The sequence below is a fragment of the Panulirus ornatus genome, chromosome 65 (assembly GCF_036320965.1).
Source record: "Panulirus ornatus isolate Po-2019 chromosome 65, ASM3632096v1, whole genome shotgun sequence".
Lineage (NCBI taxonomy): Eukaryota > Metazoa > Arthropoda > Malacostraca > Decapoda > Palinuridae > Panulirus > Panulirus ornatus.
In genome coordinates, this window is record NC_092288.1 from 16648913 (window position 1) to 16661412 (window position 12500).

Sequence of the window (12500 nt, forward strand, 5' to 3'; positions counted from 1 at the left end):
CTCAAGGGTCGCAGTGTTGTGCTCACGGGTCGTACCGTCGTGCTCAAGGGACGTACCCTCGTGCTCAAGCGTCGCAGTGTTGTGCTCAAGGGTTGTACCGTCGTGCTCAAGGGGCGTACCCTCGTGCACCAGTGGTTAAGGGCTACGGTGTCAGGTTTCGTGACTCACGCATTCCGTCACGAACGTAACATATGATGAGAGAGATGTTATATGTTATCAGATGCACAATGTGACGGAATTCTTATTTAGGAACATATACGCTATGGAGCCACACACTGTGAGTGTTAAGTGCGACTAACAACTGTATGATACTGAAGGGTTAACTACCAGTTTGTATGTCACGTATGAACGTGGGCGCATCATGACCACTGCGCACTACCTACGCTCGTGTCTGTCTGGCTGAATTACTGCGCACTATCCACGTGTCCAGTCGACGTACTGCGCATTATCCACGTGTCTGTCTGGTCGAAGTACTGCGCACTATCCACGAGTCTGTCTGGTCGAAGTACTGCGCACTATCCACGTGTCCGGTCGAAGTACTGCGCACTATCCACGTGTCTGTCTGGTTGAAGCACTGCGCACTATCCACGTGTCTGTCTGGTCGAAGTACTGCGCATTACCCATGTGCCCGTTCGAAGTACTGCGCACTACCCACGTGTCTGGTCGAAGTACTGCGCACTACCCACGTATCTGGTCGAAGTACTGCGCACTGCCCACGTATCTGTCTGGTCGAAGTGCCTCCCCATCATGGCCCCCTGGTCACCACCTCCTCACCCGATGTGACTCGTTGATCCCATGAGCCGCCCTCACCCAACCCGGTCCTGACCGACGTCTTCCCCTTCCTCAAATCCCTGGAAACACGACCGAACGACCCTTGGGTAAGAGGTCAAAGGTCAAGCCGTCCTATCATCGTATAAACATTTCGAAAGGTCGTGCCGTTGTGCTTATGAGTCGTACCGTCGTGCTCAAGGATCGTACGGTCGTGCTCAAGGGTCGTACCGTGGTGCTCACAGGATCGTGCTCAAGAATCGTACCGTTTTGCTCACGGATCGTACCGTCGTGCTCAAGGATCGTACCTTCGTGCTCACAGGATCGTACCGTTGTGCTCACGGATCGTACCGTCGTGCTCAAGGATCGTACCTTCGTGCTCACAGGATCGTACCGTTGTGCTCAAGGATCGTACCGTCGTGCTCAAGAATCGTACCGTCGTGCTCAACGATCGTACCGTCGTGCTCAAGGATCGTACCGTCGTGCTCAAGGGTCGAACCATCGTCCTTCAGGATCGTGTCTTCTTTGCTTAGGGATCGTACAGTCGTGCTGACAGACCCAACTTCCTGTCATGGCCTTCCTCTAAAGGTGTGGAAAATCTACCACCACCACATTAACCCGGCAGATCCTAGTGCATCAACTCTATATGGTCGCCACCGTCACCACAGCAACCTGTTGCCGTATGTGAAGCCTGGCGTGGCTCTCACTCGTGCGTGACTCAAAATCCCTCGCTACAGGAGAGAGAGAGAGAGAGAGAGAGAGAGAGAGAGAGAGAGAGAGAGAGAGAGAGAGAGAGAGAGAGCACTATACACGGTGAACCCTAGTGGCAATCGTCTTGAAATATAGTAACGATGCCCTCAATATGATCGCTGTGTACTCTAAGCATATCCTTTTATTTTCCCAACACCGCACAAATCTGTTACATTACAAGAATGTTCTTCCCGTTGTAAACCACATCTTCTCTACCCCATGACCTCCAGTTTGGTACACGTAAATGTTTTAGCATCGTCCCTTCACCTGCCAGGGATTGCGTCCCTCTTCCCCATGGTAATTATAGACGGTCACACACACACACACACACACACACACACACACACACTGGCGGCTGCATGACTCGATGCAAGTGTTGTTATTTATTCAATTTGCAGTCTGAGGGCGACTCTTCAGTAAATTAAGGGGTAGGCAGCCTTGTGAGACGTACAGAATATGTGTGTGTGTGTGTGTGTGTGAGTGTGTGTGCATGATACTCAACTAAAGATCTTTACTACTGGTTGATCTAAGCTGCCAGGTAATCACACAGCCAAGACAGATATGTTGTCTATGTCCATTGTCCAGTATCGTCTGACTGAGCCAGACTAACCTGTCCTATGTTGTCTCCCTGCAGGAGGGCGTGACGGTGGCCCCGCCCAGGTCCTCCTCCCTGCGGTACTCCCGGGCCAATGGTTCCACGCACACCTCGCTGGGCTCCCGTCCCTCCACCGGGGAGCCCACACCCAAGAAGTCCAACTGGGAAGTCATTGAACACTACCACAAGTCCGGACTGGTTGGCGCCTCCAGCTCCAGAAGTCCCACGGAGGAGGAGGCGCCGCAGGAGGAGGTCGAGAGCATCCTCGAGTCCCCAGCAAGATGGTGGGACTTGTGTTCCCTGTGTCGACGGGTCTTCAAGTCTCACCAGTTCAAAAATATCCACGTGGAGGTCCTATACCAGAGGTACTTCCTGCGCATGAACCAGTCGAACATGATCTCCCTGCTGGGGCTCATGACTGTGGTGGTGCTCGTTATGCTCTGCCTCACCTACGTGTTGGGTATTCTCAAGTTCCTGGTGCAGGCCATCACGCTCGCCGTCTTCGCTCTTCTTTACCTGGTGCTCGAACTTCTCCTCTGGCGAACACAATACCTCAATGAGGTCTACCTCATCGTGTTCTCCTACTTGATATTCATCTCATTCTTCGGGCTGGAGGTCTTGGTGACTCTGAGTAGCAACCCGCCCACGGCCTCCGCCGGGGTCTGGGCCACGCTCTTCTTCATCTACATGACGTATACACTCCTGCCGCTGCGGGTTCCCGAGGCCACGGCCGGCGGGGTCCTGCTATCACTCACTCATCTCATCTGTGCCATCACCACCAGCAACCATCAGTCGCCCTTCCTCTGGAAACAGGTAAGTTCCTCCTAAGGCTCGTAACACAATATTCTGTTGGCAATCCATTGCCTGCAGCGAAGCGGCAAAGGAGTGACACCGCTTACACAACTGTCAAAGGCTATGTGTTCCATACCATGAGGAGCGAACTCATGACAACCATGGAAAGAGTACCTATGATTCTTGATAGATTATTTGCCTTTTTCGCAATGATGAAACATACAGTACTTCTACGTTATGATTACTGTACAGAGGGCGAGCCAGGGACATGTTCTGTAATAGCTATGGTAGTATCATGATACTATATACCCACTAGCACACACACACACACACACAGTGGGTCGAACCTGCAGATTTCTTCGACATATCATTCCAACGCCATACTCAAGTAGGCAGTAAGGTAACAATGAGACACGCGCTGCTAATCAGGATCTAATTTTCAACATTACGACAGTCGAAACGTTGAGACTTAAACTTTGATCAGGAGTTCATATCTCATTGTTACCTTATGACCTAACTGTCAGTATGAGCAACATTTGCCAACACTCAGGCTTCAATTACACAAGGAGCCTTGCGTTTAGTATCTGTTCACACAGATGTAGTGTTCATGACAAGAGCGTAAGGGGCAATGTTAATTCTAAGTGGATCTCAACCATGAATTACGACAAAGTCCAAAAAATCCTTTTCGAAGAACAAGATTCAGTACAATTTCAATATGGAATGTGTGAAGATAATTATCATCATTACGTAATTCATTATTACGAACACAAATTATATCTCAATGACTTGATCATGCCAACAAAAGATACCATATACGCTGAAGTATAAGTGATATAGTGATGAAGGAAATATCAAACCTTTTGAATCAATATAATGCTTGGAGAACCCTATCTCTATATAACAATAAAGTTCAAAGTGATATATGTTTCGAGAATCTTTATATATATAGAGAGAGAGAGAGAGAGAGAGAGAGAGAGAGAGAGAGAGAGAGAGAGAGAGAGAGAGAGAGAGAGAGAGAGAGAGAGAGAAAGAGAGAGAGAGAGAGAGAGAGAGAGAGAGAGAGAGAGAGAGAGAGAGAGAGAGAGAGAGAGAGAGAGAGAGAGAGAGAGAGAGACACAGAGAGAGAGGAGATCGTCAACTTCCAATGAACTGAATTGTGAAAGGTAGCCACATCAGATTACTTAACAAGTGAACTCGTGAACGACTGACGTAATGTCCAAGTCGTAGAAGGCGACAAAAAGGGGAGGGAGCGGGGGGCTGGAATCCTCCCCTCTCTTTTTCTTTTAATTTTCCAAAAGAAGGAACAGAGAAGGGGGCCAGGTGAGGATATTCCCTCAAAGGCCCAGCCCTCTGTTCTTAACGCTACCTCGCTAACGCGGGAAATGGCGAATAGTATGAAAGAAAGAATATATATATATATATATATATATATATATATATATATATATATATATATATATATATATATATATATATATATTCATTTATACTGTTGCCAGTACCACTGGTAGAGATTTCTTTCACAATGGAGTTTTGATGCCATGGACGTACACAACTCCCACACTGAGTACACAGACACCACCTACAAACCCTAGTGTTGACGTACACAGCCTCCTACAGTGACATAGAGGGAACTCCCACACTGACGTGCGAAGATTCCAACCCTGATGAAGGCTTTACATGACGTACACACACACACACACACACACACGCACACACACACACACACACACACACACACAGATTCCCAGCTTTCATTCATCATTACTTCAAGATGTTGGCTTAATTAATACTGCATTTTTAATTAGTGAAAAATGCATTTCCTGGATTACATTTTTGCATGATTGCTTCCCCGCGGAGAAAATTCAATGTTGCTCACTCGCGATCACCAAAGGCTAGAAATACCACGTACACAGACTCCCACACAAACGCACATATATACGCACACAGGCGTACACAGACTCTCACACAAACGCACATATATAAGCACACAGGCGTACATAGATGTACATATACTCGTACAGTGATGTACACAGAACACCGCACTAATGTACACCTTCTTGCACATGATATACATATATTCTCTCACTGATGTACACAGACTCACACACAAACCTACACATGCACGCACACTGACGTACATATACTTCTGCACTGACTTACACAGACTCTCACACTGTCGTAAAGACACACAATTGAAGTGCACAGACTCCCACACCGATGTACACAGACTCATGTATTGACGTACACAGACTCCCACACTGCCTCCCTCACACAGACACCAACACAGACGTACAGACTCCCACACTGCCTCCCTCACACAGATACCAACACAGACATACAGACTCCCACACTGCCTCCCTCACACAGACACCAACACAGACATACAGACTTCCACACTGCCTCCCTCACACAGACCCCAACACAGACATACAGACTCCCACACAGCCTCATACAGACAACAACACACATACAGACTCCCACACTGCCTCACACAGACCCCAACACAGACATACAGACTCCAACACTGCCTCATACAGACCCCAACCCAGACATACAGACTCCCACACTGCCTCACACAGACCCCAACACAGACATACAGACTCCCACACTGCCTCACACAGACCCAAACACAGACATACAGACTCCCACACAGACGCCCACAGTCTCCCACACCGGGGCCTCTGGGTATGATTCTGGTACGACAACCACCTTCTACTTTCTACTAGTCTACTACCTACCACTACCATCTATCAGTCTACTGCTCTCTACCTACTCACGTCTACTGCTATCTACTACCTACCACCGTCATGATCTGAGTCCCTCACTTGTGGTAACATGGGTACACACCGTCTTGCCTCACGGAGACACCTCTTTGTGGGTCAGTGGGCGGAGGGTAGCTACGGGGCGATGGTGCTCACGTGCAAACACGTGTATACATACACCCACACATACATAAGAACAAACAGACGACACATATCAGAAATGTGGACACATATGTATACACACATACGAAGACAAACAAGCAAATGCATAAAATCAAAGACATACAATAAAACACACACACACACACACACACACACACACACACACACACACATAGGCACGAGCACACACACACACACACACACACACACACACAAAACACACACACACACAAATAGGCACAAGCACACACACACACACACACACACACACACCTCTGTGGTGTAGTTGTCAGCGCTACTGACCATGAGTCTGGGGGAGACTCATCCGGGGTCTGCTCAGCAATGAGATCGACTCCTGGGGGCGGCAGTGGGCCCACAGCCAACCTAGGTGATCATCTTTCCCTCGGGGCTGGTCGATAAATGGGTACCTGGCTTAGGTTGGTGTGTGTGTGTGTGTGTGTGTATGTGTGTGTGTGTGTGTGTGTGTGTGTGTGTGTGTGTGTGTGTGTGTGTGTACAGCCACATAAGAGTAATCACATGTCACATATATTCAGAGTTAATAGATGGAGCAACACGAATGTAAAACTCTTTCTCTTCATAACACATAGTCAGTCATTGAAAAATAATCACAATTAGTCATCACACACATACGCAAGCCCACAACAGAAACACATTAATGAACCATACATACTGCAGACGTCGTTAAACCCTGACTTCAGCAGCAATATACACATCAGATGTCACCTTGTAGAACTCTGACTTCAGCAGCAATATACACATCAGATGTCACCTTGTTAGAACTTTGACTTCAGCATCTATATCAGAGAACAGGTGTCTCCTTGGCTATACCCTGGCTTCAGTAATCATCTATCAAATATCATCTTGGCTATACTTGAACTGCAAGATTTATATATCAAATCGATATATCTTGACTTTAGCAGCTATATATATTAATCAGACTTCCCCTCAGCTATCCCTTGACTTCAGAACTCATTGATTAGATGTAGCCTTGGCTATACGCAGACTTCAGGAGCTATACATTGATCAGGCGTTACTTCAGATATACCCTGACTAGAAGTCATTGATCAAAAGTCACTTGAGATACACCATGCGTAATCTATGAACCATATAATCACCAGACGACATCTCAACTACATCCTGACATCAGACGCAGCCTTGGTCATCATACCTTGACTTCAAGAGCGATACGCTGATCACACGTCACTTTTAGCCTCACTTCAGGAAATCCGTGATCAGACGTACGTCACGTTGGCTTCACCATGGCCACAAACACTACACAGATGCCTCTACCTTACCCCCGCCTCCCTATACACACAGTTCATTCAGACGTGTCTTGATAAAACCCCAACTGCGTCATTGAGACCCGCCCACACCCATCCACCTACCTACACACCCACACCCACACACACACACAGCTATCGCTTCAGATGACTTCATTCCCCTGTGGTCTGAAGCAGCGTCATGCTGGCGTCAGGGACCTTAATGAAACACTGTGTCCACGTTGCTCTGTAGAGGATTGTGTGGCCCTCTGTCTCGACTGTGTATCACGTCTGTTGTCTGGGTGTGTGAGAGGGGACACTACTGCACGATTCTTCCGGCCGAGTTTCCGTGAAAGTAACGTAAAGGAAGACAAATATATGGTAGTCTACAGGTGCAATGCTTACAAGAGCACCCGAGACGTTATTTTGCTATGTTAGATATCTCTTTTGTACGTTAGCTGAGACGTACGTAAATAGCACATATGAACGCGCACTGCCATGTATCATACTAACCTCCAACAGCCAGGATCGAACCCGGATCCCCTGTGTAGGAGGCGGGAGCACTCCTGCTAGGCTATGATCACAGGGGGTGATCATAGCCTAGCAGTAATGCTCCCGCTTCCTACGCAGGGGTCCCGGATCCGATCCTGGCTGTTGGAGGTTAGTTTGATATATATATAATCACTTTACTTTTCCAAAAGAGGGAACAGAGAAGGGGGCCATGTGAGGATTTTCTCTCTAAGGCTCAGTCCTCTGTTCTTAACGCTACCTCGCTAACACCTATTTCATCAACGAACGCGAGGAGAGGCTGACCAGCTGGGATGACCATGGACCTGCTGCTGCGAACAGAATTCGAACCCGTGCGAACTGGATCCCCTGCGGGACGTGCATGCGCATGCTTAGTAAAGATGACCGCTACACCACGGAGATCCATAAATGGCGAGTTTTAAATCCGATTTCAATGTACCGCATTGTGCACAAGCCGCGAAAGCTTATGCATACCAAATTAGACATCAGTCAGATGACCTCACACTGACACACCTCAAGCAACGTCAGACATGCAACGCTCCGTCACACAGTCACTCAGAAAAGAGCATCAGAACCATCACAGTAATCTATCCTCAACTCTTCTAAAACCCGTGACAGACCTGAATCCAACTGACACCCTCCCATCATCCGATACGACGAACTCACCGCTCCCGCTGAGGTAAAATGCCAACTGTACTGGTTTTCACATACAACACACACACACGTGATATGCACTCCACCCACCACGAGCATCAACTTAAAGGCCATATATATATATATATATATATATATATATATATATATATATATATATATATATATATATATATATATATATATATATATATATATATATATGCATATATATATATATATATATATATATATATATATATATATATATATATATATATATATACATATATATAAATCAAATACCATCACAAGACTTACCATTCCACAAAATCCCTTGGAACCGCTACAAAAAACTCATCAGCTCCACCCTGAACCATGCCCCACCTGTCTGGTCATGCAACCTGTATATAGTAAACATGACAAAGCCGCGAAAAAAAAGCAGCAATTACAGCACTCAGAGCACCACCTGCTGCCTAGCAACCATAAACATTCAACACCTACACAATGGAATCCAAATACTTCCAATAGTGTCTCTCCTCGATATGCTTGAAACTCGGTCCTCCACAACAGCATTAGTCATTTCTCATCCAAAACTCTTCACACACACACACCACCAAGCCTCAGGCGGAAGTAAAAAACTGAACGCTTGCTTCACATTCTATCGCTTCGTATCTCCCTTCCTCACACACATACACACACACACACACACACACACACTACGTTCACGAATCACACACTCGTCTTAATGATCGCATAAGCAACGAACAACAGCCTTCCTAACCTAGCCTTACACTCCACTCCACCTGGGATACACCCTTTTGAAACCACACTCCCTAGGCATGTGAGAGTTATGCTTTCTCAATAGCATTTTGCGTACCATCCACTTCTCCGACATTTCAAACAGCGACTCTCCGTAACACAAGACGCGCCTCAGACCAAAAAATGCAACTTTCATTCTTAAACCTCAATTACTATGTACTCATCCGAGAAAGACACAGATACAAGATCACCACACTTCTTGACCTTTGGTCCCCTCGCGGTGGACGTGGCCAGCTTTCTGAGCACTGCAGGTGTCCCGAAGAAGGAAAATTAGATCAACGCTTCTCCTCAATACTCGAAAGTAAGGAAGATAGACTCAAGAAGATACACTCAAGGTGGAAAATATCTTTTTTTTTCTGTATTTGTAATTTACAACATCGAATAGAGTCTCATTTCAATAACATCATGCTGTTTGTGGAAGCCATTACCTCCATCAACAGCACAAGATATATACTAAAGAAGCGTAACTCCGGCACATTTACATCATTCTTAAGTGTGAGGTCAAGTGTTACGATGTCGGCGACATCTCACGGTGCGAGACCTAACTAAAAGGATGATGAGAGAAAGTGGCGGAATTTTTCATTGCCGAGAGCAATCATGTGATTAGGAGTAACGACAATACGTAACGAATTTTCTTTTTCAGTGGTCGTGTTAGGAACTTATGATCATCTTATACAGGTTGGAGATTTAACAATACCATAGGTACACGATATGTGTGGTTAACGGCGGTTTAACATACGATAACTTAAGCTAATCTTTTACATTGTTAAACCCACTAGATTCGTTATGGATAATCAACACACCCGTTTCGATGCTCGCTTCTCATGTATTCCCTTATGTTTCCTGCTATTTTCACTTTCCTCCATCTATAATGAAATGTTAACTATCTGTGTGATGTCTGTGTTATCAATTTTCGTCGTAGAAAGAAACTCAATCCATTGCCTTACATCAATAACAGTACAATCTGTGGATGCAGTACAAGTCCAAAGACGTCAATGTGTGGCACTTTTGGTTCTACTGGATATTGTTAAGGACTGATAACCTCTGATCAGATTTAAGATTATATGCAGAAAAATCTTATGTTTATTATCTTATTGGTCATAACCTTCCTAACAAGCATTATTCTCATGCTATCTTCAATCCTGCTTAGTATATATATATATATATATATATATATATATATATATATATATATATATATATATATATATATATATATATATATATATATATATATATATTTTTTTTTTTTTTTTTCTTTTTTTTTTTCTTTTGCTTTGTCGCTGTCTCCCGCGTTTGCGAGGTAGCGCAAGGAAACAGACGAAAAAAATGGCCCAACCCCCCCCCATACACATGTATATACATACGTCCACACACGCAAATATACATACCTACACAGCTTTCCATGGTTTGCCCCAGACGCTTCACATGCCCTGATTCAATCCACTGACAGCACGTCAACCCCGGTATACCGCATCGATCCAATTCACTCTATTCCTTGCCCTCCTTTCACCCTCCTGCATGTTCAGGCCCCGATCACACAAAATCTTTTTCACTCCATCTTTCCACCTCCAATTTGGTCTCCCTCTTCTCCTCGTTCCCTCCACCTCCGACACATATATCCTCTTAGTCAATCTTTCCTCACTCATTCTCTCCATGTGCCCAAACCATTTCAAAACACCCTCTTCTGCTCTCTCAACCACGCTCTTTTTATTTCCACACGTCTCTCTTACCCTTACGTTACTTACTCGATCAAACCACCTCACACCACACATTGTCCTCAAACATCTCATTTCCAGCACATCCACCCTCCTGCGCACAACTCTATCCATAGCCCACGCCTCGCAACCATATATATATTCATTTATCATATTCATTATACTTTGTCGCTGTCTCCCGCGTTAGCGAGGTAGTGCAAGGAAACAGACGAAAGAATGGCCCAACCCACCCTCATGCATATGTATATACATACACGCCAACACACGCACATACACTTACATATACATTTCAACGTATACATACATATACATACACTGACATATACATATACACAGAAGTACACATTCATACTTGCTGCCTTCATCCATTCCCGTTGCCACCCCGCCACACATGAAACATATATATATATATATATATATATATATATATATATATATATATATATATATATATATATATATATATATATAAATCTTTGCACTGGGATGTATTTTTCGGTCACTGACGGAATCTCAAATATTTCTGATTTCTTTCTGAAAAGAAAACACACAACATAAGCTCCTCTAAAAGCCATTTAGAAAGTCTCAACAACCATCAAAAAACTTAAACCCACGGCAGACGAAACACTCGCTGTTGGCGCCATCCATCGTCCCGCGTCGTAACTAGTGTGTTTTTCTGACGTAGTTGCCACATGTTACATTTGATGTCACGCAGTGTTTATGGGAGTAATCTTTCTTTTGTATATTTGTATATATGTATCTCCCTTACTCGGCAGAGAGTAATTAACCAGTTCTGAAACGTAGCTTAAGGTGACCCAGCCTAGCCAAAAATTCGGTGACCTCGCCTAGCTAACTAAAATTCTCTTTCTCTTCAATATACGTTATGCAATGAACAGCAGTCATATCTATAATCTAACGTACTTCTACACTGTACCTTCCTTCTATGTTGTAGTCTACAGTGACCATATGTCCGCAGACAAACGTGTGACAGCCTGGAGAAAGCATCCATGTTAGGTGCTGTCTGTCTGTACACACAGGCAGAATGCGAGGGTAAAAGTGCTTAACCTACTCTCCTGCCTCTCTTGATGCCTCATTTCTTTCACCTCGTCACTAAATTACTCCTGTCTGCAGTTAATCATATATAATATGCACTATAATTTTTAGATATGCTACAAGTTCTTACGTAAATGATTGTAAATTGGTGTAAAATGAGGCACTTAAATTACCTCAGGGGCTGAGATGGGAACATATAAGCATCCTCGCAAAACTACGTCTTATTTAACGACTTCGTTACAGTTGGGATAACACGGTTCCATCTGCAGTCATGACTTTCGGAAAGGTTAGATGACGTAAGGCTGGGCTAGATTAATTCCTTTTTTTAGGGGGGTTAAGATTCTATTCATAATGCTATTTATATCGTTTTCACAACAGACACGCTCAATCAACCCTAGAAACCTAGCCTAACTCAAGCCACATCGAAGTAGCTTCATATTCTATACAGTGATCGCTGCGAATGCGGTATATAGATACATATTTATAACGAAGTCACTGTTATGAATTTTAACACCAGTTTCTATACCAGTCCTGGCGTCACCCAGGACCTGTTTCTAAAATGCCTCTAAGGCTGCGCTGTTTTCAGTGGTAGGGAAAGGTGAACTCCTTTGAAGTCCTTTGACGATACTGTGGT

At 44.9% G+C, this 12500-nt stretch overlaps 1 protein-coding gene across 1 annotated transcript in view; it reads left to right on the plus strand.

The window, feature by feature from the left end:
- LOC139746556 (adenylate cyclase type 6-like) overlaps positions 1-12500 on the plus strand; it is a 1154491-nt gene that overhangs the window by 622317 nt on the left and 519674 nt on the right. The window contains 1 exon segment of the mRNA XM_071657911.1: positions 2153-2926. Coding sequence (XP_071514012.1) covers positions 2153-2926 — 774 coding nt within the window.